General features: G+C 49.2%; 1 protein-coding gene across 1 annotated transcript in view; it reads left to right on the top strand.

Annotated features, from left to right (window-relative positions):
• The window catches only part of MAP3K20 (mitogen-activated protein kinase kinase kinase 20), a 176,212-nt gene that overhangs the window by 130,334 nt on the left and 18,642 nt on the right, over positions 1 to 27,236 (top strand). Inside the window, exons 12-16 of the mRNA XM_030888237.2 lie at positions 2,216 to 2,260; positions 4,327 to 4,357; positions 4,451 to 4,590; positions 9,796 to 9,858; positions 10,798 to 10,890. Of these exons, the coding sequence (XP_030744097.1) occupies positions 2,216 to 2,260; positions 4,327 to 4,357; positions 4,451 to 4,590; positions 9,796 to 9,858; positions 10,798 to 10,890 (372 nt within the window). The remainder of the gene's footprint in view (positions 1 to 2,215; positions 2,261 to 4,326; positions 4,358 to 4,450; positions 4,591 to 9,795; positions 9,859 to 10,797; positions 10,891 to 27,236) is intronic.

Here is a 27,236-nt window from a genome sequence, read left to right as displayed (position 1 = left end):
CGCTCTGTTGCCTTGGCTCCTCAGGACAGCTCCAGTTTCACACACCCTTCTTCATACCAAGGACCTAACACTTGGTTTTCAAAATAGGATTCAAGTGACATCTTTCCTAAACACTTAGACGTTCTAAGCACATGACGAGTCAGCTGGTTTCTGAGAGGTCGCTTGGGGATTTTTGCCATCAGCCAACCAGTCCCCACATGGGCAGAGAATCCGAGACCCGCTCCAGGAGCTGGCCCATGGCGACTGCCCAGGGCCCTGTTGTGCGGTATGCCACCGCTCGGCAGTTCTGAGATCTTTTTGGTTGGGGAGTTCCATCATAGGGGTCTCCAAGCAGCCATTGTCGACCAAGCGTGAATCAATTTCGCAGATCCGTTAGGGTAGCGGTTCTCAACCTGTGGGTCGTGACCCCTTTGGGGGCCAAATGACCCTCACAGGGGTCGCCTAAGACCATCGGGAAACACATCTTTCCCATGGTCTTAGGAACCAAGACCCCCTCCTCCAGGTGGGCCCGCCCACATGCAGATAGGCCCACAGAGGCGTCCCCGGCATACAGACTGTTACCCGTGCTACACCATGCTTCAAGACAAAATTTCACTTATTTGTCATTAGAAATAAAAATTTCACAATACAGGATTACATGTTGTTTTTGTGGTTAGTCACTATGCTGTCATGATGTTCAATTTGTAACACTGAAACTACATCCTACATCAGACAGTTACATGCCGATTCATCGCAGTAGCAAAATCACAGCGATGAAGCAGCAACGAAAATAATGTAATGGTTGGGGGTCACCACCACATGAGGAACCGTATAAGGGCCGTGCATTAGGAAGGTTGAGAACCACTGCATTAGGGTAACTGAAATCTCTAGTTTGTCTTAAAAATTAGTATACTCAGACAAAGACCTCAAAAGTGAACTCAGCCTGGGGAGCGGCTTCAGGGTCTTACAGCACCTCGTGTTTCCCTGGTGAGCGAGGCCTATTTGTTCATGGACATTTAGTTCCTGCTCCTAACTGATTGCATTCGGGGAACTTGGTCTCTGTGTAACATGAACAGAGAGCTGGATAAAGAAATAGCGGTAAAAATAATTCCCCAGAACTCAAATCTGAGCCCAGTGGAAAGGCAACATGTAAGCTGGATCTCAAAGCCATGACCCTGGAGCTTCACTCCCAATGCTCCCTTCTCGGTCCTGACCAGGCAGATGACAAAGTCTCCTTCCCATTCACTTCCTCGTCTCTAAAGGAGGGTGTTGGGACCAACCTGCAGAGTTAGGGCTGCCAATTGAGGGTGAAATTCACCCACAGGAGTTGATATCAGCGTACAGGAGCCCTGGTGGCATCTTGGTTATGCATTAGGCTGCTAACCAGCCAGCTCCCTGGGAGAAAGATGAGGCTTTCTACTCCCGTAAAGCGTTAGTCTTGGAAAGTCACACGGGCAGTTTTACTCTGTCCCAAAGGGTCCCTATGAGTCAGAATTGACTGGATGGCGATGAGTTTGGGTTGGTTGTTTGGCCCATAGCGTGAGGATTGAAGAAGTGATCCTTGATAGCAACTTGTTATGGAGGCAGAAAGCCCCTGGGACAGGAAACTGTCAGAACGAAGTGTGTGCCTGCAAACGCCGTACTGCCCCTCGGCTGTAGGGATGGAGTTCTGTCCCTGGAAAGCAGGAAGCAGAAGACCACCTGCCGGGTGGAATCGCTCCCAGTCCTAGTGAAAGGCTTCAAATTGGTGACACATCTTTTCTTGTCACCTTGAGAGGATGGGGTTCATTTCCTCCGAAGTGGCTTGCATAAGCCATGTGTGGGAACCCAGTGTGGTCCTTGTCCGATCCAGACCCCTGGGGGAAGTGGGGAAAAGGTTCACCTTGGCCATTGGTCAAAACATCAATCTGCCGGCTCTCAAGCCAGTGGCTTCTGTGGTAACTATTCACTGGGGGGGTGGGGGGGGGGGTGATGCCAAGAAGCACAAAGCCTTTGCTGAAGCTCAGAGCATACAGTGCATTGTTACTGAGGGGGGATGTCTGTTAATGGGTGACTTCAGTGGCCCCAATCCTTCTCAGCACTGAGGAATCCCTCTCAAGGTCGGGAAAAGGCTTTTCAACTCAACCTACAGGGGGGACCGGACAAAAGCAAGCCTAGGGATGAAGGCGAGGCAAAGGCATAAACCAAAGGGACAAAGGTAATATTTCTTTCATTTCATTCCTATTTCCCCCCGCAGCTGCTGCCTTCCTTTGAGATTAGTGCCTGGACTGAAGACGACGTGGTAAGCTGTTCCTATTAATGTCACCTCTGGCCTGGAGGTAGCTCATCGATAGTCCTCCAGTTGACAACTGCAGCTAGAGGTGGGCGGGGCCTAGGGAAGGCCTTTCGGGAGCAGCTGGCAAGTGTCGCCGCGTTCTAAGGTTATTTTGGATGCAATAGCAACTTGAAGTCAAACTTCAAGCTCCAAGCCACTGTCCCCTCCAGCCTTACAAGATGGTTTTATCTATTCCTGATCATTATTCCAGATAAGGTCACGAGCACCCATGACAAAATTCAGAGACTAGCCCAGTATGCAAAGTGAACGTGCTTTCAGAGTGTCCTAAAATGCAGGGGTAGGAATTGAACCCTGGAGGAAGACTTGGTAAAGGCAGTGCCAGGCTGGGTCCCCACCCCTGAGCTGCACTGACTTCCTGCCTTAGGCTTGTGGGGAACGTGACGTCTTTCCTCTGGCCTTCCATGCACGCCCAGACGTGGTCTGCGGCTGTGGCCCTTCCTGGAGTCACAAAGCCCCGTGCTGCTGAGTTGGCCGGGATTTCAAAGGTTGATTTATTTTATTTTTTACAACAGATGGGTCCCCTGAGGTGACCTTGAGAGGATTTGAACAGCCCACCTTTCTGTTAGCAGTCAAGTGGGTTAACCATTCGCACGGCTCCGAGAAGCCCCACATTTTGTCAGGGTGCAGGTAGGCTATTTAAGTCCGGAGGAAGCCCTAGGCCCTACGTTTCTCCTTTGCCCATAGCGGTTTCTGTAACATTGAAAGGAGCATGAGAATTTCTGACCAAAGACCTCAGCGACTTAGGTCTGCGTGGGTCCATTTTACAAGCACAGGATATCATCAAACGAGTGAGGAGGAGAGAAAAACAGATGTAAAGCTGGAGGTATAGGCCCCGCGTGAGAGAACAGGCCCACGCGCCACAAGGTACAAGCTCACTTCTAGAAATACTTCTGGAGAAAGCTCTGCTTAGCTAACCCCACCTGGTTTGTGAAGCAGGGTGATTCCTTCCCTGCCCTTTGTAGCCTCGCGTCATGGGCATTGGCTAGCCTCTTGGGGTTCCCCAGGGTTAGGAAACTTGGCACCAGGGGCCTCTTCTTCCTTATCACGGAGCCCCTGTGCTCCTCAGTCTCCCGCCAGTGCTGACAAACAGAGAGGAGGGCGGCTTCTTTCTACGTACAGGCCAGGAAATACTCCCTTGATCCCCCCGTCAAGTCGGCTCATCTCATTTTCAAAATCCACCCCCCCCCCTTTTTTAAACCACTAAGCCCCAGGAGCTATTTTAGTCTTTGTCCTAAGGTTAAGTAATTTCCAGGCCCTTCGAATAACATTCCCGGATAGAAGGCTCCCCAGAGAAGCGGAGGGGCTGAGGCTGGCCTCTCCCCTATCTCCTTTACCTGCAAAAGTGAGCGCCTACCAGGAAAGAGATACCAAATAAGCTTCACAGGCTCGGGGCCCCTGGGGAGAGGTGAGGCAGCCCCCGTTTGGCCACCAGGGTCAGCTGGTCCTGCAGCCCCTGGCCACTCTGTGAACGGTGGTTAACATCTGCCCAGTGGTGCTGGGAAGACGGGCCTGATGATGCAATTGGGAACCCTGTGGACTGCCCTTCCATTCTGTAATGCACCGCAGCCACCATGGGTTAGAAGTGCCCAGACGGCAGCTTATTGGTGGCTCCCTCAGGAGCCGCATGGAGGGCTCATTCTCTCCATTGCTCTGTGTGCTGCAGTGGGGGGCCCTTTTGCTCAGACAACGCCGGGGTACACCAGTGCTCCTTGGCCACATGCATGGGGACATGCCAGCCATGGGAATGGCTGAGGGGGTGTTCATCTCTCCCCTCCATACACAGGACAGCTCCTGTGGTCCCTCGGGTGCCAGGACTCCCCAAAGAAGGGATTGCTCCCAGGGAGAAGCTTGAGGTTTTGAAAGGACAGGCAGAGAAATAGCCCATTTCCCCTGGGAGGTGCAGGCAGGGATTAAAAATTTTCGAACTGGATTGAAAGGGTCATGCTGTCCTGTTATGGCTGGCCTCGGCCGTCTGGAAGTCTTCACCTCACCATGTGTCCTCTCTTTCACAGTACTTCTGGCTTCAGCAGCTGGTCCAAAAAGGCAAGTGCAATCACTTTACTTCTGAATTCACAGAGGTGACTTTGGTGAGGGCCTGAGTCTCATGTTCTTCTCCCTGCTCACAACCTCCCCCAGGTGACCCTTCCGAGGAGATGATTGTGTACCCGAGCTTGTTCAAGGAGAATAACATCACAGGGAAGCGGCTGCTGTTTCTGGAGGAAGAAGACTTGAAAGACATGGGCATTGTCTCCAAGGGGCATATCATCCATTTAAAGGTACCTCAGACGCAGGGCACCTGGTCAGAGCATCCGTATTGAGCACCTCCGTGTGGCACTTTGCGTTTAGAGGAAGCTGGCTGCTGCCGGTGCTTACGGTGTGGAAGCACTTCCGCCTGGTACAGCTGATAATCCCCCGGCTGTCCCCATGGCACAACTCCTCCCGCCAAAGGGTCAGTCCCTGGATACACCTGGCTGCCACCCTGTGCCTGCATGGAGTGTTAGTTGAGTTGTTATTACGTGCCTTTGAGTTGATTCCGACCCATAACGCCCCCATGTGCAATAGAAGGAAACACGCCCTGCCCCCGCCATCCTTGCAGCTGCCCTTAGGTGTGAGCCCATGGTGGCAGCCAGTGTGTCCAGCCATTTCGGCAAAGGCCTTCCTCTTTGGACCGCTCCTCCGCTTCAGCAAGCATGATGTCCTTCTCCAGGGACCGGTCTCTCCTGATTTCGTAGGGAAGGTTAGTAGGGAAGACATATTAATTGTGCAGTGATGGTAAAGGGACATTTATAAAAAATGCCACCCAGGAGCGGTGGTTCCAAACTGCAAACTCCCTGCCACCGATTCTGACCGCAGCCATCTCACAGCGCCGGCTGGACCTCCCACCCCGCCGGGGCTTTCTGAGGCCGTGACTAACTGTTGACCAGGAGGACCAGCCTCACGTCTCTTCGGCAGGGCACCTGGTGGTTTCCACTGCTGACCTTGGAGTTAGCAGCCCAGCGCCTCACCACTAAGCCACCAGGGCTCCTCAGGAAAGGTAGTTGGGGGAGAAAGCACATCTCTGGAGAAGAACTGGAGGACCACTGAGTGGCAAGCAGGTGATGGGCGGGCACTCCAGTCACCGAGTCAACTGATGGCAGCAGGTTTAGCCCCCGACAGCACGAGTCGACAGCCTGGGGCAAGGCCTTGGTGAGGGAGAAAGACCGCCACCCAGGAAAAGCAGGAGGCATCCCCATTTAGAGCCAGAGCTGCCAGCGGCCTGTTAGAAATCTCCAAGAGCCGCCCAAAGTTGCCCCTGGCCTGTGTGAACCCTAAGCTCCTTCATTACGTTAACATCATGGGGGTTTCATTGAATTTGCAAACTCCTTTTGAGCCAAGCAGTCAGCCCCACCGCTAGGTATATGCGAATCCCTCATTGACTCAGGAAATGCTCACATTCCCCCCAAAGTCAGTCTCCAATAGCTTCAAGGCTAACCCTCTGCGTTTGTGGCTGTGGTTTCTATGCAGTTGAGCAATCCGGTCTGTCCGTCATTGGTTTTTGTACTTGCTGAAGCCAAACAAGAATTCCTGGCTTGTGTGCGTGGGCACTGTTCTTAATCAGTTTCTTTCAGGTGAGATGTTCCTCAAGCTAAAAAATCAACTTTGCTCCCCAAACCTTCCCTCGCCCCCAGTTTGGGTAGCTGGAGGGGCGTACAACACTGTGTCCCAGTTAGTAAATAAACAAGGGAATTCACTAATCTGTCAGGAACACATATTCACCTAGTTTCACCGCAGCCAAGGTTCTGCTTCGAGGTATGGCTAGCTTCTGTCCTTCGCTGGCTGGATGAGTCCCTGCCTGGGAAGGCATTCTTGCTTAGATGGGGTATGGTTTGAACACTTATTTCTGTCATAGGCAGAAATTTCCAATTGCAAGAGAACTTTAACAAATCTTACCTTCTGTGGCAAAGATAAGATCCTCCTCGTCTCCCTTTCTTTCTGTTGTCTTTGAAAAAGAACCAGCCTGGGTTTAAAGGTCTGTTGCGAGGAGGTGGAGGTGGTGACCTGTGATAGTTGCCTTGCTAAAGCCACATGGGGTTTCAGTATCCCCATCCTTGGTCTCCGTCAATGAGACAAAGTGACACTGTGGCTGCAAGAATGGGTTCGAACATGATTAAGATTGTGAAGAGGCCACGGAAGTAGACAATGTGTTTTTCTCTCCATTGTACGTAAGGTCACCATGGGTTTGTCAACTAATGACAGCAGGGTTAGCCCCTGAAAGCAAGTCCCAGGACAGTCAAACCCCCTCTGTGGTGTTTGGTATCATCAGCACCAGCAGTGCCCTCACTTCACTGCTCTACAAACGCCACTGAATGCCTTCCAGCTGCAAGAGCTAGCTTGTGAAGAAGACACAAAGGAGAATCCTACCGCTGAGGAAGGTACATCCCAGAGAAGAGAGAAAACCTGCCCATAACAGACTGTTTCATCGTGTGGTGCTTCTCCGAGGCAGCTTGGAGAGGAGGCTCTAGAGGGGAGAAGTGGTAGAGACAGAGAGGGAAACCTTCATGGAGTGGGGGGCCCTTGAACTGGGTCTTGGAGGAATGACCAAATCTGCGCTCGAGACAGCAGAAGGGAAAGAAAGGATGTTGATCTAGGCAGAGTGATTGAGGAGTTAAAGGAAACAAACAGAAGAGAACCTGGAGGGAGAAGAGATGGGCTCTGAGGCGAAGAGCAGAGAGCAGAGCTGCCGCTGGAGGCTGGTGGAGAATGGAAATCATGACGGGGGGAAGAGCTGTGGGGACCCAGTCACACACAGCTGTGACAGCAAGTCACACCCAGCTAGAACAGCAAGTCACACCCAGCTAGAACAACAGCAAGCCACACAGCCAGAACAGCAAGTCACACCCAGCCAGAACAACAGCAAGCCACACAGCCAGAATAGCAAGTCACACCCAGCCAGAACAGCAAGTCACACCCAGCTAGAACAGCAAGTCACACCCAGCTAGAACAGCAAGTCACACCCAGCTAGAACAACAGCAAGCCACACCCAGCTAGAACAGCAAGTCACACACAGCTAGAACAACAGCAAGTCACACCCAGCTAGAATAGCAAGTCACACACAGCTAGAACAGCAGCAAGTCACACCTTGCTAGAACAACAGCAAGTCTCACCCAGCTAGAACAGCAAGCAGGGAGCTGGAAATTGATTCGCTGTGGGGAGCATTGAAAGTGTTGAATGGGATTGTGTTTGGTCCACATAAACTAGATCAGAAAGGTGAGACTGAATTTTAAGTGATCTGTGATAATAGAGCACATTCATGTTCCTAGAGTGGACACGATGAAACATCACCAACTTGGTGGTATAAAACAAAATTTTTCCTCTCCGAGTTTTACGTACTGAAAGGCTGAAAGCAAGGTCTGGCAGGGCCATGCTCCCTCTAAGAGTTGGAGAGAATCTTTTCTTAGCTTCCAGCGGTTGCCTCAATCCTGGGTGTTCCTTGGCTTAGAGAGACATCACTCCAATCTCTGCCTCCATCACCACATGGCCTTCATCCTTGTCTGTGTGTCTGTCTGCAAGTCTTTTTCTCCTTACAAAGATGGCAGTCACTGGATTTAGGGTTCACCCTAATGCAGCGTGGATTAGAGCTTGGATTATTAGATTTTTAGCTGGATCTGCCCAGACATCAAAAGATCACATTCTAGGCTCCAGGTAGACATGAATTTTAGGGGCAGGGCCAGAGTCGGTCACCCAGTACAGAGAGTAATAGGGCCCAGTTGATCTGGTGGAAGTGAGAATGGAGGGAGAGGGAGGGTGTCATTGGTTAAGAGAACTGCTTGCAGTTTCGAGAAGGGAAGCACAGTTACATTTATACCCCTGACCAAGAGCATGGTGACTGTGCGCCTTCAGAAAGGAAGCAGGTGGCAAGGGGCCATGAAAGCCATCTGCGTAGGAGAAAGAAGCCCAGGTGATGATGGAGGCAGAGATCGGAGTGATGTGTCTACGAGCCAGAGACCACCAAGGATTGCGGCAACCACTAGAAGCTAAGCAGAGCAAGAGGAGAGAATGGTGTTGAAGAAGCCATCCCATAGAAATGAGACTCAAACCTATTCAAAAGGGCCCAAGGTCTAAGAAGCCAAGAAGCACGTGCATGAAGCAAACGCCCTTGTTTCTAAAAGCCAACCGGGGTGGGGCCTGGGTGATGCGTCCTCTCTTGGCCTGGAGTGAGATGAGGGATGGCCAGGTCTGAGATTCAAGGCCTCCCTCAAGATCCAGGGTGATATCTCAACTCATAGCACCGTGGGGTCTGTCTCAACGCTCAGCAACCTAGACCCCAGACCCTCCACCTACTGTCAAAGCCGGGGCTGTCATAGAGTGGCCACCAGCATGAGCTCAGCCAACAGGAGGCGAGACCCCAAGAGACTCTACTGCAGCACAGGGACTTCTGCAAATGAGTGGATCTGAGCGGCAAAGTGCCGTAATAACTGCCCTGGGTGCACAAGCATCTTGGGAGAAATAACTCTCCCAGCTGCCTCAGGGGGCAGCGGGCAAGATGTTTTCAAGGAGCCTTCCTGGGACTTTGCAGAATCGCATCTCACACAGACTTGCATGCATGCGCACACACACACACAACCAGACTGGGAAAGTGCTCTTCACTCTGCTCATTCATGAAGGCAGGTAGAATCCATCTGAAGGCTGGATCATAAAACTGGCGTCCGGAGCGCGATTTCCTCCCATCTTTTTGTTTTTTTTGGCTCCTTGGTTGTCCTGCCTGTCCCTGGCTCTCCCCTGGGCCCGGAAGCCCTCATGGAGGAGGACCAGGTAAAAGAAATAGAGTTGAGCATCCAGGCTGTGTTTGCTACATTGTCCATTGTCCGCAGCTTTTGTTTGCTTTTAAAAATGCAGCTGCTTTTTCTCACAATAATGGTTTTCATGCCCTTTATGATATGTTCAATTCACATCTGAAAAAGCCAAGGTATACCTGATGATATTTTTTAAAAAATAGTAGAAGAAATCATAATTTAAATTGTTCTCCTTTCCTAAGTTTTCTCTGTGCTCCCTCGGGGGAGGGAATGGTCAGACGCACCCCCCCACAGCCGAGCCCTCACGACGAGGCAGTAAACCCTTCGGAGAGTTTCGTCTCTGGAGCCATGCTGACGGCCCTGTTCTTCCACAGTTCCACAGGGAGACAACTACACTGTCCACACCAGAACATTCACCTTGTCACCACCACAATCTGACGGCGCTTGAAGAATGGTTTTATTTATTGCTTAGTGTGAGGTTTAGCATCTTTACAATTTCTTCCTCATCCATTAAATAATTACAAAGTCCCCAAACAACTTTGAACCATCAGGTTTATGCTCAGTAGACGTTGGCTATTGACATCCCCACCGTATTTTATGAACTTCATCAATAAAGAAGGCCTTTCTAGGGGCACAATCATTTTTAATCCCTTCTTGGTTTTATCAGGTCATTAACAAACTCCTATTGCTTTCTTTCTCCCTTTACAGTCAGCCATTGAGAAATTAACCCACAATTACCTCAACTTGTTTCACTTTCCGCCACTCACCAAGGTAAGCCTGCTGCTTCTCTTCACCTGCACACCTGCCATCCACACCTCAATTTGCCAGTGTCGGGGATGCGTGTTTGAAGTGCAGCGTAATCACCCTTGTCCAACAAAAGGCCCTTTGAATGAAGCTTAGGATGTGCATACATTGAACACGCTAGTCTCCTGCAAGTTGAAATATTAACAACATATTCATGATAAGAACGCCACATCTCCACTTAGTGCCCCAGGGATGGAAGTGCCAAGTGGGCAGGTGAGGCCCTGGAGCCTCCCACCTGGCTCCAGGAGATGTTTGTCCAACGTCTAAGTCACTGGAGGAACACACACGCACACACACCACCCCCACCCCAGGGCTCTGGACTTTCACTTGCACAAAGTGGTAAGAGTTAGGGCTTGAGTAAAACATTAAGTTTAACATATTCGTTTTGAATTTCATCTAAGGGGGTCTGACATACCTTGCTTGGAATCAGTAGATCCTGACGGTGATTAACTCCTTTCATTCACTGTCAGCAATGGTCTTCCATCTGTGAGCCTTCAAAGCTGCCTTGTGTTCCCTGGTTTGATCCTGGATCCACGTATGCTTCCGGACGGCCTTACTTCTCTTAGGGAATAGCTTGTCAACATCGAGTGTTGTGAAATTCCCATGGCAAAGGCTCAAATATATCTCCAGGTGCTAAGTGCATTTCTAGGGTAAAGTTACCCAACGCCAGGTACATTGTGAAAAATGGTTAAGGCCGTGGCATTAGGCTTGCAGTGCATGAAGCAATTACGTGGCAAGGTTCTCAATCAAAGGATTAGTGGGTCATTTCTCTTGCTCTATGTCGTGGTCACTCATAGCTTAATGAGAATGAAGCCAAATCCAGTCGGTTAGGATGGAAAACTCGGGCTAAGAGTCCTGTAAAAATGGAATGGCAGCTTGAGTCACTGGTGCTTGGTTTTGGTTTAGGACTCGGGAGGTGAACCGGAAGAAAATGAGGAAAAAACGGTGAACCTGGAACTTGTGTTTGGTTTTCACTTGAAACCGGGAACTGGTCCACAGGTGAGTCACCTTGAACATCACGGGGGTGCATTTCTATCCAATGTACTCTCTCTCTTCTGTAACGCCATGGTTTTGTTTGTTTGTACCCACACACTCCCCACCCCTACCAGCTGGGAGATAATCTGTGGAAATGTGTAGGCTTTCTAAACTAGAATTCAGCTGAAAGGCTGCCACTGTCTCTGTAATCCAATCCAGGGGTCTCACTCTCTGGGTCAGCAGCAGAGCCCTGTGAGAGGTCACCCAAAGCCACAGGAAAAGTCACAGCCAAGTGTGGGTGGGGTGGAGCTGGAGGGCTGGTACCTGAGTGGCTGTCTATACCCGTTGGCATCCTAGCTTCCTGCTTCTGATTTCTTGTGGAGAAGCAGTTTTACGTAACAGGGTAGTCCCCGGATTGCGAACCAGCTAAGTTCCTGAATGTTTTTAAAAAGTCAGCTGTGTAAATAAGCCGCAGCGGACGCATCTGGTTCTGATGGAGCCTTCCCTGGTGCAACAGGCTCGAGGTGTTTTCCATGACCAGGGGATTGTGATGAAGCGTGTCTTACACGGGCTGGCTCCATTATTTCAAAGCGAGGGCAATGCGACAGGATGTCAATGGGCTCAGTGCAAGTTGTTAAGTTGTATGTTCATGACCCAGGGACTTACCGTCCGCCAGAATGCAGCTGTAGGTGTATGGAACCCACATTGTTACCAGCTCGAAATAGGGTGGCAAGACATTCAGTCAACACAAAATCTGGCTCATGCCTTGTCATTTTTAGTCTATAAAAAGTGTTTGGCCTAGGTTGTATGTGAATTAGAAGTTCAGTAGATTGTTCATTTGAGTCACCATAAATGGATAATAGGTGGCCACTTACTGGGTACCAGGCCTGTCGCAGATGCTGTTTCCCATCATTTTACTAAGAAGGAAGCTGGGCGTCTAAGAGCCTCATTTGGCTAAGCCTTAGAGGATTACCGAGTTAACAAGGAGCAGCAGAAGGATTTGAATACAGGCCTCTCGGACTCCAGACTTCAAGTCAAGCTCTTAACGCTGCCTGAGCCAGCAGATCCCAGGAACCTCGTCAACACTAGTTGTCCTCCCGACAGACTGGTTGCTCTGGCAGGGTTAGGGTGGGCTCAGCGCTCTATCTGGTCCTTGATGAATGAGACTGTGCTTCCCCCAGACCATCCCTGAGAAGCGATGCTTGGGGAAGGGCCTGAAATGTTCAAGGAATGGAGCTTCACCTGGGCCTCTTTCTAGACCTGACAGGAGTGCCTTACCTGCACTGCTATAGATACACTGATGATTCTGATCCATAGATCTCGCCCCCCCTCACCTTTGTTTTTGCCCCAGAACTTGGATGAAAGCTGTTGCAAACCCAGGTTTCTTTTATATGAATGTTTCCCCTTTATGGATAGATCACTAGCTATTCATTCTTGTTTTAAGGAGCAGCTATCGAATTGAGAGGGCAGCGAAGTAAATGGCTCCCTTTCTCAATAACCGTTTTGACATCGACTCTCCCTTTCCGGGGCACACTTTCTGTGACTGGGTTTGGTAAGTAATTGCCATGCCCACCTAACACTCACAGATGCTACTCATAATTATGGAGTTTATTAGGGATGTTAACAGGTTACAAATGAGTTGAAGAAATGCCCAGGATACTGTTCCATCCAGACAGCTTCTCTGCCAGGCTGCAGGCAGGCCCCTCTGGACCTCAGCCTCTTCGCCCGGCCTCTGTCTTGCTCCGGCAATGTTACAAAGTTCTTTGAAGGCTGCCAAGGAATGGCCAGAGCGCATGCCACTCCACTGTGAACGGGTGCTCAGCTTTAATTCTACGGATCAACAAAATCCATTTCCCCAACCACGTTCCCAGAGGCACCTCACTCCACTGGCCAGCTTCCTGCCCAGGAGTACTCAGCCTGTCTTGTTCTGTGGACTGGGGAGTTCACTGTTTGGGTTCATGCTCTGGTTCCTGGTTCTGCTGCCACCTCTCTGGTGTCAGCGCTGCTTCCTGAGTCAAGGAGGTTGGATGCTCGGGGATCTTGTGGTCCAAAGGATGTGCTGCACTGCTGGCTCTTCTCTCTTCCTGGTAGTGAAATGCCCCATTTCCTGCTTCTAAGATGACTCGTTTTATACCCAGTATTATGGCGCTCACAATTTACCCTGTTAACCACCCCTCACGGCTGAGTCAATCTAATCAATGTCTTCCCCCACCTTCCCACCGAGCCCCATTAGGAAAATGAAGATTGTTGGGTGTAACAAAGATTATGGCTAGAAGAGCCATGAAACAGTTCGCTGCATGGTTCCCTGAGATTCTGTGGTTCTTGATACCTTCAAGTTTACCCCATGGTCAACCAAAAAGTGCTCTTTGTTTAAACCTTTCTGTAGTTCTCAGGTGATGAAAGACAAGGAGCTGTTTTTCTTAGAAGGGTCTTGTCAAGATAATTAATCAAAAGAAGACTCATTAAGGTAGAAATGGAAATCTCTTTCGTAAGAAGACGAAGCTATAGATGACATTTCATCTGCATGGGTCTGTTCGCGGCTATCATTGTGTAGCGTTCTTGAGTCATAGCTTATCTACAAGGTCTTCCTTCAGTCATCACAGCTCTTCATAGTCTGCTGTTGCTTGATCAGCCATCCAGAGTAGTCATGCCATTCGTTCGTTCAGCAGAATCTCATTGAGGACCTACTGTGTGCCTGGATCTATGTGGGCTAGATGCTCTGAATACAAAGTCAGAGGATGCAACCTCTACCTGAAACACACACACACACACACACAAACCCAAAGCTTATGGGGAGAAATAGCAACTGATTAGTGACTGGTCATACATAGTACATGGTGGAGAATATTTACACCAGGTGCATCTCTTTAGGGAGGCCACTGGATGAGCATCTGAAACAAATGGGGGACAGGTGAGGGAACATCTTGAGGTTTCTCAGCAGAAGGAATGCCTGCACTCCGTTTTTAAACCATTAGGGGTTCTGCGTTAGGAACAGGACACTGAAGGCATGTGCAAGTGCTCCGAGTCACGAAGCCAGGAAAACACAGGGAATTCCTCTCCGAGACCTCCCAGGTCAGCTCAAGCATCCCTCTTGGGAAGACTTAACATGGAGTAGACAGAGTAGTGTGATGGGAATAAAGGCCAGAGAGGCAACTAGAAGTCAGATAATGAGCTGTGGTATACACTCAGCTGCCTGTATTTGAGAGTTTTTTAAGCAGCAAGTAGACAGCATTGTTAAAAGATCCCTCAAAGGAGGAGAAATTGGGAAGGCTCCAGGCTAGAGTGAGAAAGACCAAGGAAGAGGCGGTAGAGAGCATCCAGTGGACAGTGACAGGGAGCGGAGGCAATGACAGCAACACCGTGGGAGGCCAATGGGTCCAAGAACACAGGTGGAGCTGATCAAACTGTGTCACCCGCTGGAGTCTGGGGTGAGTGAGAGGGAGGAGCCGGATGGGGCCAGGCTTCTAGCGTGGGTACTGGATAGGTGATGTCATAAAATAGAAAAGATCCAGTGTGAATGGATAAGGGAACTTCAGAAAGCTGGTGAAAAAAAACGGAATGGAAAGATAATGGAATTTCCCCATGATGCTCCCCCATATTGTCAAAGTGCTAAGAAATGGAAAGCTGTATCGGTGATGTTTGTTTCATCATTCACTTTGTCTTCCGCAAGTCAAATGAAAGATGTGTTCTCAGGGCAGCCACCGGGAGGGATGCAGGACAGGGACTATGTCATGCAAGGTGCAGCCACATTTCCCTTTTCCGTTTGAGACGGGTCACCTGCTAACCCCTCCTGGAAAATCAGCACATCGATTCTAGAACTTGTGATGTGCAAAAGGTGGGGGGAACAGTCCTATTTTGGCCTACTAAGACCAACCAATTGAGTTGACCTGATACACCCACAAGAGGAGAGAGAGATGTATTTTGACATACATAAAAGGGGGCGGCTATGCTGTATTGTAAGACTTGCCAACCGTTTGTGCTGAGAATTCAGATGGTTACTGTTCTTAGTTTCATTTTATAACCGGATGGACTTTGGCCCCAGAGTGAAATCCCTTAGAGGAGGTTGGTTCACAGAACCTGAGAAAACTGGTCGCGTTCGAGTGTCTGCCCCATAGGGAGAAGGAGCACGTGACCCTCAGCATTCCCTCCCATCGCTCTGCAGAGCCAAGACCTGGCCGGGCCAGCCCCATTGAACGCTGCAAGAGCGCCCCTACCAACGAAATGCCCTGGAGCCTTTCCTCCTTGAAACAACTTGGCAAAGAAAATAGGATGACTGGACCAAAGGTTTCAATGGAGCTGAAACAACTAACGGATTCTTTTACCCATTTGTCTGACTGACGTACAACCAGAAGTCTCTTTAGAAGCAAGGATGCCCAGGCTTCATCTGGCCGACTTCGGACACGTCGTTAGGAAAGGGCAGTGTCTAGAAATGGAGGTCATCTTTAGTAAAGTAGAGGGTCGCCCAACCAAGGGAACCCTCAGTGAGAGGAACTGACAAAATAGCCACAAGAATGAGCTTAAGATGTCCACCAGTACAGGTCAGAGCTGGAAACACAGGGCATCCAGGACAGATGTATCCCTCAGGACCAAGAATGAGAGTAGCCATACCAGGAGGGGAAGGGGAAGATGGGGTCCAAGGGGGGAACCGATTACAATGATCTACATCTAACCCCCTCCCTGGGGGATGGACAACAGAAAAGTGGGTGAAGGGAGACATTGGTCCGTGTAAGACATGAAAAAATAATTTATCACTTATCAAGGGTTCATGAGGGAGGGAGGGAAAAAATGAGGAGCTGATACCAAGGGCTCAAGTAGAAAAATGTTTTGAGAATGATGATGGCAACAAAGGTACAAATGTGCTTGACACAATGAATGGATGGGTGCATTGTGATAAGAGTTGTACGAGCGCCCAATAAAATGACTTAAAAAAAGAATGAGCGTAAGCACACCAACAACCTTAAAGATGGCACAGGGCTGGGCAATGCTTCCTTCTTTGAACGTTCAGGGCAACTACTACCTGCAACAGACACAGCCTCTCTACGAGGAACAGGCAGCGTGTTTGTAATGGGAGAGAGAGAACGTTTGGGTGCGTTTTGTGAAGAGTTTATTGTTAATTTAAATAACGTATATTGAGAGAGCCTGGAAGCAAATGCCCATGGACTTGGCAGAATTTGGTCTTTCGCAGCCTGAGTGTTTAGGACTTGGAGTGGTTCCAATAATTATTATGTCCTATCATGGGCACCCACCTGTGCTAAGTACTTTGCAAACATTTTTCCTGTTTGATTACTACAACCCAATGTGACCAGGGAGTATTACCTCCCTATCAAGGAGCCCTGGTAGTGTAGTGGTTACCCACTGAACTGTTAACCACAAGGTCAGCAGTTCAAAACCAGCAGCCTCTCGAGGTAGAAAGAGGAGGCTTTCAGGCTTGGAAATGCACCTGGGTAGTTCTGTCTTGCCCAATAATGTCGCTGTGTCGGGATGGACTTAATGACCGTGGGCAAGTCGATTACCTCCCAGCGCTCCCATGAGGAAACTGAAGAGCAGATTGGAGGAATCCTTGCCCACAGTCTTCAGCTAGTCAACGCCACAGCTAGTCTTTCCCACTGTGTTAGACATTGTTTAGGAAAGTATTGCTGTCTCCCAAAATTGGTACGTTAAGCTACACTGATTATTTTATCTTTTTGAGACGTTATCATTCCTTTTTATTGCTGTAGGACTTCAGTGTATATATTGTATAATTTGTTTATTCATTATTTTTAAAAATCATTTTATTGGGGGCTCTTACAACTCTTGTTACAAACCATACATCCGACATGTTCGTACATATATTCCATCGTTCTTTTCTAGACATTTACTTTCCATTGAGCCCTTGGGATCAACTCCTCCTTTTTTCCCTTCTGCCTCTGCTCAACCCTCATGGTCCCCCGATAGATTGTAGATGGTTAATTATTTTCAAGTATCACACCGACCGCTGTCTCCCTTCCCCTCTGGTTTCTGTTGTTCTTCCCCCTGACTGGGGGGGGTGTGGTTATGTGCCATTCATTGTGATCAGTGCCCCCCTCCCTCCCTCCCTCCTTCTCCCCACCTTCCCCCTACCCTTTTGGCATCTCTATTCGCATTCCTGTTCCTGGGTTCCACGTGTTGTGCGTTTTATCTCTTGCTTATACCTGTGCACATGCTCCTGTCTAGTCTAGGTTGGGAGGCTGCACTGAGGTCCCTGATAGCAGAGGTGGGGGGGGGGTGTGTTGTGAGGAGGCCTCCAGGGAAACAGAGGTGTATTGCGTGACCCATTAGTGCTCTACTGCACCCTGATTGACTCACCCCCTTCCTGTGACCCCTCTGTGGGGCGATGTTCCGTTGTCCAAAGATGGGCTTTGGGTCTCCGCTTTAACCCCCTCTCCATTCTCACCAGTGCATTTTTGTTTGTTTGTTTGTTTGTTTACTATTTGTTGTGAATCTTCTGATGCCTGTTGCCCAGTCTCGATGACACCTCACAATCGCACTGGCTGGTGTGCCATTGATCATTTTAAAAAGCAATTTCTGCAAAGCCACTGTTTTGGTTTCATGGGGGAAATACCTTGTTTTGTAATCTAAGGTCCTGGACCTGACACGAAAGAGACTTCCGAATCGCAGGCAACTTCACACACTCCCCAGGTGGCACCTCCCTTCATTTATGAACTATGCAGCTGCATAGAGTTGATTATTATAACTCTGATAAACTGGCCCGTCAGGAGTATTGATTCTCAAATTGCCAAGGAACGAACTATAAAGTCACCCAGCAGTTTTCACACCGAGATCTTTTTGCGACTCTGTGTCATAAAAATTCAAAAGCAGAGCGATGCGGGAGCTACCTGGTGAGTGCCGAGCAGTCGCCAGGGGCTGTCTCTCGGGCCTTACTTCCTCCTCTTCCCTGTAACGCAAAGGAAATCTGGTTGGGAGCGGTTCCCTGTGCGTCTGAGAGGATGGTCAGACAGGAGGCTGTGTTAGGGGAGAAGGAGTGGACACAGCACTTTATCCCTCGCGATGATACCCTGGCTGCATGGGCCCCCTGAGAAAGGGTCAGGCTTCTGGACACCCGCCACCCCGCTTTCAAAGAAGCACCACTTCCGATTGCCCCTTGAGAGGTGTTTTGAATCTGCAAAGGGACAAAAACCCAAAACCATTCTCACTGCCATCGAGTCAGTTCTGCCTTGCGGCGAGCCTGTAAGGCAGGCCGGAGCTGCCCCTGTGGGGTGCTGAGACAGTCACTCTGTAAGGGAGTAGAAAGTCCCATCCCGCGCCCTTCAAGAGGCTGGTGGTCTCGAACTGCTGGCATTGCAGTGAGCAACGCAGAGTGTAATCACTGGGCCACCAGGACCCCTAGCAAAGGGACTCAAAAGAAAAAGCAAGTCGAACATTTTAAAGAAGGGGAGGCACTGTTACCACGAGACTGGAAAACACCCGCCAACTCACCGTGGCCCTCTGACAGAATAGAACTCCTGGGGCTTCCGAGACGGGAACTCACCCTCAGAGCAGCTGGTGGTTTCAAACTGCTGACCTTCTGGTGAGCAGCCCAACACAGAAAGTGAAAGGCCGGGCAAAATCCTCATCTGTGGATGAGGCCCCTCCACTCCTTTCTGAATGGGGCCTGGAGAGCCCTCCTGTTCCAGGTTAGAACTGTGCTCCCCTGCGCTGTCACTGGCTGTGGGCCTTTCACGCGGAGACTGCCAGGACTTCCTTCTGAGTTGTACCCCCCACCTTTCCGTGGGGAGCTGAGCCTTTACCCACTCGCTCCACTCAGGGGCTCCTGGTGGTCATCCGCCCCCTCCCGTCATGTTGGTTTCTCGTTGTTAGCACCTGCTCCCCTCTAACACTCACCGCCAAAGAAAATCAATCAATACTTCTGCTTTTCTAGGGGTTTCATCTATAGGTTAAAAAGCCTGCTTTTTACAAATGCTTGCCACTTGTATTGTGCCGTCGGGTCTTTATTAGATTGCTTGTAAAATGCTGCATTTAATAAGCTTAATTGAATCTCCAGGCTCTTTCTCAGAGCACTATAAATATGAAAAACTGTCAAATAGAGCTTTTTTTCCCCCGCCTATTGTGTACTTTTTTTATAAGTGGATAGATGATAAACATGAATAAAATAACAGGGCACAAAGGAAAGCTATTTGTAAGGAAGTAAAAAACCCAACACCTTTTGTAAATTCCGGAGCAGCTCAAAGGAGCCCTTTTCTTTCCGTGGTTATAGCTCGGGTTTATGAAAAATAAAAGTGTAGAGAAGTTGATTTCTCATGAGCAGGTATTGCTTTAGACAATAAAGGCAAAATTTACACACACACTTGTTTGTGTAACTGAGTATACTAGGGGAGCTTCAAATAGTTGATGGGGAAATGGAATGAAAAGAATGTTTCCACCAATTTCTGAAGCCTCATGCGCAGGGGTTGAGTTCTGTAAGGAATGTAAGTTTTAGTCTTCGGCAAAGAAGCAAACAGCAGTTCAGAATTTTACACCCGTGTCACTTGCTGGCGATGTCTGATTACAGACTGTGGTGGTGTGCGCTGTCCTGGGTTAGGCAGCCCCAGTCGAGCCGAGGCACAATGAGAAAAGTGCTCTCAGGACACGTGTCGGGACAAGCACGACAGACAGGGATGCACAGGGGAAAGACCAGCGCCCAGATTCATAGCTCTGCCGCTTGCTGTGGTGTAAATACTGCCCAGACTTTCCACAATCCGCGCTGACTGACTGACTGACTTCAGTGACCAGCCCAGCTTGCTGAATGTAGCCTTGGGCGGAGCACAGTCTTGGTTGCTCTCCTTCTTCTTAATCAGCATTACTATTTCCTCTTAAAGCAGAGAATACCCACCGCCCTCCAGCTGACTGCAGCTCAGAGCACCCCTCTCGAGAGAGTTTTCCAGGTGACAAAGCAGATCATCTAGTCTCCTTGGGTTTGAACTGTAGACCTTCTACTTCTCAGCCCAATGCCTCCCTCACAGTCTCTCCAGGGTGGAAGTAAGCGTGGTAAAACAAAGGCCGGATGAAATTACAAGTAGACTTCTGCTGGTTTACCAGCTGTAGAAATCAGGGTGACCAGCTCAAATGGAGCCCCCTCTCCTGTTGGCTTAGGTCTCCGTGGGAGGCCGTTGTCTCCATCATGAGAGGGCTCCACAAAGCTTGTCGAAAAATCCCAGGATCTTTTCAGTCCACTCTCCCAGGACCGTTTGAAGCCCCCTTGTATGTAGAGTCAGAGATTGGGATTCAAGTTCATGAACAAGGAAAAAATATGGAGACCACGCTGATCAGGGTCACAATATAAGGGTCTAGAAACAAAAACAAACTCACTGCCATCGTCGATGGGGCTCTTGGAGACCCTAGAGGACAGAGTAGAACTGCCCCTGTGGGTTTCTGAGACGGCACCTCCTTCCAGGAATAGAGAGCCCCATCCTTCTCCTGGGTCCTAGGCAGAAGGGGAGAAAAATGCCAAACAAAATTCAAAATCGGTAGCAACCACAACAAAATAATCTAGGCTTATTGGTCTGATAGAGACTGGTAAACACCCCCTACCCCCCCAAAACTATGGCCCTGAAACTTGACCCACCTCCTCTCAGGGACCAGCTTTCAGCCACAGACTCCACAGGCTTACAGAGTTCATCAGGAACGTGTTCCTTAGGACAGTCAACCATACAAGGATGGGACTTAAAGGGCAACATTTGCCCCAAAACAAAGTTCAGACGGCAGAATGGACAGGAAAGATGGGACAAACGGAAATGGGGAGCCCGGGGGCGGGGAGGGGGTAGTGAGAAGAGTGACATTACACTGGGGGTGGGGGGAAACGTTTCAGCTAATGTCACAAAAGGAAATGTCGCAATTGTTAACTGGGAAATTAATTTGCTTTTGTAAATGTTCACCCAGATGACAGCCAAAGGTTCTAAGAGGGGGGAAGCGAGCACAGCTTCGTGGAGACAGAAGAACCACATTTAAACTTGTGCTTGTCCTAGAAAAATGTTTAGGGCAATCATAGGTTGGCGGCTTGGTGGTGACAGCCACCGTTGTTCTAACAGAGGAGCTGCTGGTGTCGAGAAGCCGGCTTTCAGAAGCCTCTGGGGATGTGCACGTTCTGCAGGGATGGGATGCTGGTACCCATGGGGACTTGTAGTTTCTGAACCCCACATCCCGTCTTGGGCTTGACAGCTATGGAAGGGGTAGACCAAGTGGCCTGGAACTCAAAACACTAGGTTGGGACGTCGAGGATGTATGATAACCACCTCAATCCTGGACTTCAGGGTTGGGCTCGAAAACCAGCTCAACTGGTTAGCAATGCCAATGAACTGGAGCAGCATGCTTTCTTGCTTTTTTAAACTATATTTCTTTATAGTCACTTCTAGGGTTGTAGAAGGTAGGAGAAGTAATCAGCAGGTAGACCAGCTATTAGATATTGAGGTTACCTGGGGAAAAGTGGATTTACAACAAATTTCCTAATATTAAAAATCAAAAAACAAATAGCAGTATTTGGAAAAACCTAATTACCTTCTTTGCTCTTTAGGAAACCCACCCTGAAATAGAAGAGGGTCTTGATTCTCCAAAACACAATAGCAAAGCTTACTATCCTTTTTGTCCGGAGGGAATCCTGAATATCTCCCAGTTTCAAATAGAGGAAGGGAAACAAGATTTCAAATATAAGACAGGATAAAAAAAGAAGAAGCCACCCTTCCCAAGCCTGTCACCTACCATCTGAGGCATTTTCGTCATGTGTGCCATGCGTCCTGTGAAAGCGCATCTCGCTTGATTTGGCTCACTGTATTTTCACATCCTCCCGAGAGCCCCCTTTTCATACATCACTCACTGAACAGCCCCCCAAAAAGACACGATAACAACCTTCTCTCCGCTGGTGTCTCGCTCGCACCAATGTGCCCTGACCTTAGACATGAGCCATTGTCAAGGGTATAACGCATTTACATATTTTGCAATAAAACATCGGTTATTTGCATTACTGTGTCAAGTTTTATTTGATTCTTTCACCTAAAAATGACTCATTTTCCTTTCTTGTATTTTAAAAACCAACTACTCTAAGCTTGTTTGAGAATAATCAAAAATTGCCCATTTAGCTAGAAGTCATTTTCTTTTCAAAAGGCAAATGTTATTTAATCTTTCAGCTGCTCATTGTGCCACATCATAAATACTTTCTTTTCAGCACAGTTGTGGGGACTGAAATGAGCCCACTAATTGCCTCCCATTTCGACTGACATGTGGTGGTTTAGTGGAAAGGGAACACAGCAGGGAGAAGGAAATAGGAGGCTGAGAAAATGAGAGCTAATTATTTTCACTGCCTCATGTCAGGCTCTGTGTCAGCCTTGTTTTTACAAACTGGAAGGTTTAGCACTAAATAAAACAAACTGGCGTCATGTTTTTATATACTGGCAGTGGCATGGAAGCAGCTGCACATCTCAAAGACAATATAATGCCTGCGTTCGCATGGACACCATCTGACAGACACTGTGAGACACGGCTAATGAGGATCTCACAGTGGCGCCAAGTGAAAGGTGCTGAATTATGTATGATTCTTCATCAGTACAGCAGTAGTCCTGTACATCATTATGAGACATTGTTTTGCTGGGGAGATTAAAACCTTCTCAGTTCCAGACCCTGCAACCTATACGCGCTGAAAGAGGTTATTAATGGAATTTTTAGGGAGAGTTTCTTGTGGATTCTTTGGGGGTTGGAAAACAAACCTCCCGGGACAAAGCGGCAGTGGGTCATGACACCGTGGCGATAAAGGAGCGGAGCAAATTAACCATCCTTGTATTAGCGGCCTTTTAAAGGCGGCATAATAAAATACAGTGTGGTAGGCTGATACATAATGCTAAATAACCCAGGTGCTGTCACCGGATGCTCCCCTCTCCTGCCTGGAAAACAGCAGCTGAGCGAGATAATAGCAACGCCTGGCAAGGCGCCTTCAGAGGCCTGAGCCATCCACGTCTTCCCACCTTTAAGGCCAGCAGGGCCAACATTTGTCTCGGGTCTGTCTTTCATCCGGCCTGCCTTCTTAGGTTTCGCCAACAGTCAGCAGCCAGCTACGAGGCTGCTACCCTTTTTGTCCCCTCTTCAACCTGTTTGTTACAAAAAGTTGATTCCAGCCTCTCGGTGTTCTCCTTTGGAATGGCTCCTCGCTCACTACACACCCTTCTCTTCGACTCAGCGTTGCCAACGCTGTCTGGTTGTTGCGTGGGTTGGCCGTTGGTCGGGGGCGGAGCGGGGTTGTGAGGGAGATGGTAACAACCCACTCTCTGCGAATCGATCCCCCAGGCCTTGAATTGCTTGCTGCCCAGAACAGCTGAGAGAGCTTGCTCCAAGAGTCCGTCCCTCCACCCGCGGCAGTGGTCATTTGTAGGCCAAGGACAGCTCTATGTGCTACACTGCACTTAAATCTCAAAGACATGCTTAGTGTAAGCAGCCGGACCCATCAGAATACATTCAAAGCTTATTTTGTTTCCATTTCTGAACCAGCAAAATCAAGCTAGAGTGATAGAAATCACAACCAGGGGGGGTCTCTGGTGGAGCAAGCGGGTCGACTGGAAGAGGGGAGGAGGGAACCTTCTGGGGTGATGGAAACATCTTGTTTCGGTGGTTACATGAGGAGATATTTAGCAAGACTCTCGGTGCACATCACCTGCATTTCCTATGCAAATTAGACCAACTTTTTAAAAATCATTATTATTTCTCTCCAAGTGCTAGAAGGGTGATCTAGAGAAGCCTGGAACTCTCATTTGGGAGCTTGTTCCTTCAGGAATGTTCAGAACAATATTTTCCCTGGGCTTTTGTCTTTTTAAGACATACCTGTTGCCTTCATATTGACAGTACGATGTGGTTAGGAAGGTAGCGGGAGATTATTATCTTTGAATTGACGGGAACTCAAACACAACAATATGTGCTTGTCCTACCTTTAATCCCTTTTTCTATTTGGAAGATTTACCTCTACCTTGAGCCTGCCTTCCTTCTGTCCTGCCTTCTTTCCACTCTTTAAGAAGGAGCGAAGAACGTCCACGTTTGATGTCGCTTTCCCTAGCGTAGAACTCCCAAGAATCTTAAGCAGCTGACGAGTGCAGTTAGGAATTCTCACAAAGAGATACATATTTTAACATTTATTAAGGGTTGTTTAGGATTTTGTGCTCATGGTGTAAAAATTTCTGTTCCACTTGGCTAGTAATCGTGATTCAGGAAAAGTGTTTCCACACAATGGCCAGTGCTGACGCAGTCTAAGTGGAATGCTTTCCTGTTCTCCGTTAACCGAACACTTGCTCCTAAAATTATCCAGGCATTTCAGCAGCTGCACAGATGAAGGGTGCATATCTTGGACACCCAACAGAACTGCCCTATTTTTGCTCAGTTTCAAATGTAAAAATGCCTGTTCCCCCAAAACCCCAACCTTACAGGCATCTGAGAGCTCTGCGCTTAGAGACAGATTGTTCTAGTTGGTGGACAGGCTTGAGTACGCAATCCCTAGCAAAAAGAACACAACTTGTACTATCACTTCTTGTAACTGTGTGGGACAAAGGTGAGGCCACTGCTCCTGTGAAGATACACGGCCTTGGACACCCTGTGGGATGCTTTCACTCGGTCCCCTCCGGTCCCGATAGGCATCAGAACCGACTTGACAGCAGTCAGTGGACTAAGGGGCGTCAGGATACAAATCTGAACAGCGCACGTGAGGATGGTGAGGTGCCATGATGTTGGCCCCGACACACAGCGACCCTGTGTGCCACAGACCGAAACACCGGCCGGCCCACCCACCTCACAGCTCTTCCCATGTGTGAGCCCCTGGTTGCAGCCACTGTCGATCCATCTTGTTGAGAGCCTCCCTCTTTTTCTGAGGCTCTTCCACTTTACCAAGCACAATGTCTTCCTGCAAGGACTGGTCTCTCCTGATCACGTGTCCAAAGGATGCAAGGTGAAGTCCCGCCATCCTTGCCTCTAAGGAGCATTCTGGTTATACTTCTTCCAAGTACCATTTGTGCAGTATAATTTGGAAAGGAATCCAATTATGAAATAACAGGCATGGTGGTAAGGGCCTGGCCCCGTGGTTTTCCTTCTGCAGCTGGGCAAGACTGGTTATTTCCTGTTTGGAAGGTGAGAGTCAGGAGAATGTTGTGATCTCAAACACCAGATGGATAGCTCATGAAAAAGCATCCCCAGGACAGTAGGGTAGTACCATGTGCACTGGCCACAAGGAGCTTGTGGAGGGAAATTGGCTGTGTTGGACATACAGACTCAGTATCTCACTCTCTGCCATGGGGTCTTACAAGGCAGTCGGCCAGGGTAATTGGATGACTTGTAATTTGCCTTTCACGTTTACTGTTGGGAGATGCACTTCCCCTGCCCTGTCATAATTGCTCTCACGAGCCTGTAGCAGGGTGTCTTGGATTCTTCGTGCTGCTATAGGCAGGTACCACAAACAGGTGGCTTTAAGGAACAGAAATTAATTTTCTCATGGTTCAGGAGACTAGAAGTCAGAATGCAGGGTGTGGCTCTAGGGGGAGGGCCTTCTTGGTCTCTTTCAGGGTCTAAGCTTGGAACTCCTGCTGGGGGCTCCTGGGCTGGGGTGCATCTCACCAGGCTTCCCTTTGACAGGTGTGCATGCATGTCTCTGTGCCTACTGCTCTCTCGATAACTGATTCCATCCCCCTGTACTGGCACGAGGGGCACTGAATGAATGAAGTTAGATTGCATTTTAGAATGTGATTACATCACAACAGATCTGATTACCTGCAAGTGTCTCGGGTTTAAGATTTCAACACTCATTTGGGGGAGTCCATAACCAAGGGTAAATTCAAGGTTTTGGGGGGGGCGGGAAACGGCATGAAGACTTGCTCTCAAGGTACTAATAGATGGCACTGGTTCACATTTGAATTCCACTACTCACTATGTGTGTGGTTTCTGTCAAATTACCTAATTTCTCTACGTCTCAGTTTCTTTATCCAACACAAAGTTCTCTGGTTGTCAATCACGTTCAATAGCCACGTGCAGCCTCAGGCCTCTGGCGGTTCTCGTCAGCAAAGGCTCCGTGGGGATCTGTTGAAGCAGGGAAAGGCGGAATCAGTGTTACATAATCCAAGCTTATGTAAGTGTATTCATTTGTAGGTTGGCTGTATACCTTCTCGGTGTCAAGCTGGTACCAGAATTATTCCATGCCTCTTGGCTCTCCACATTCCTGCTCCCGTGGGGTAATGTGGCTCATCCTGCCTCCGACAGGGCCCTGTTCTCCAGCTCCTTTGGTTCCTTGCCACCCGTCATAGTTCCCCTGCCCTCTGTCTCCTCCCCCATAGCTCTGCTAGATAGCGTGCTGGACATTTGGAGCTAGCTTAGGACTGGCGTTCCAAATGTCCACGTTGCCGTTAGGGGCTATGGAGTCTGTTCTGAGTCAGAGCGACCTGTGTGCAGTAGAACCAACCTCTGCGCAGACATCCCATTGTCACCGCCGTCGGGACGTCCGAGCCCATTGCTGCAGCCACTGTGCCTGTCGTCGCACTGAAGGACTTCCTCTTTCTCCCAGACCCTCCTCTGCCAAACGTGTCCTTTTCCAGAGCCGGATCTCTCCTGATAACACGCCTGAAGTGCATGAGGGGAAGTCTCGCTCTCCAGGCTGGGACAGGCGCCTCTGGCTGTGCTTCATCCAACACAGGTGTGTTGGTTTGGACAGTCCAGGGTACTCGGTCTTCTTTGCCACAGTTCAGAGGCATCCAGTCTTCTGCTGTCTTCCTTCTTTCCTGTCCAGTGGTCACGTGCATGTGAGGCCATTGACAATAACATGGCTTGGATCATCAATCGTTGCTCCTCTTTGAGCTCCAAATTTGTCACTAACAGTGGTGGGGATGGTGTGGGGTGGGAATGAAGAGCCAAATCCATGCCATCGAGCAATTTCTGACCCTAGTGACTGCAGGACAGACTGGAGTTGCCCCCTGGGGTTTCCAAGGCTTGGCATCCTTACAGAAAAAGACTGACGTATCTCTCTCCTGTGGAGCAGCTGGTGGCTCCACACTGATGACCTATGGGCTCCCAGCTGAGCGCTTCACTATCAAGATGCCTCCAGTGCTGGGTGCTTGACTTATATGATCTCATCTGATCCTCACACAGGACACCCCCCCACCCCACCCCCACTGTGGATAAGGCACACAGAGTTCAGAAAGGTGGCAGAACTTGGCTAAAGTTGGGGGAGGCTGGGAGAGGGAGGGGGAGGTGAAAAACTGGGAACCAAGCCTAGGTGGAAGGACTTTATACCTGTGTGAGCTGTGAGCTTTCACTGGAAGCCTACTGCTCCCCACAATGGCCTGATGCATAATCCTTTCTCCGTGGTGTTTCCATTTTAATAGAAGCCATCACTGCCTGAAGCCAAA

The sequence above is a fragment of the Echinops telfairi genome, unplaced genomic scaffold (assembly GCF_000313985.2).
Source record: "Echinops telfairi isolate 266 unplaced genomic scaffold, ASM31398v2 ScPeMD7_4;HRSCAF=17, whole genome shotgun sequence".
Lineage (NCBI taxonomy): Eukaryota > Metazoa > Chordata > Mammalia > Afrosoricida > Tenrecidae > Echinops > Echinops telfairi.
The sequence above is the reverse complement of the archived record's forward strand: the minus strand, read 5'-3'. Positions and strand labels throughout refer to the sequence as shown.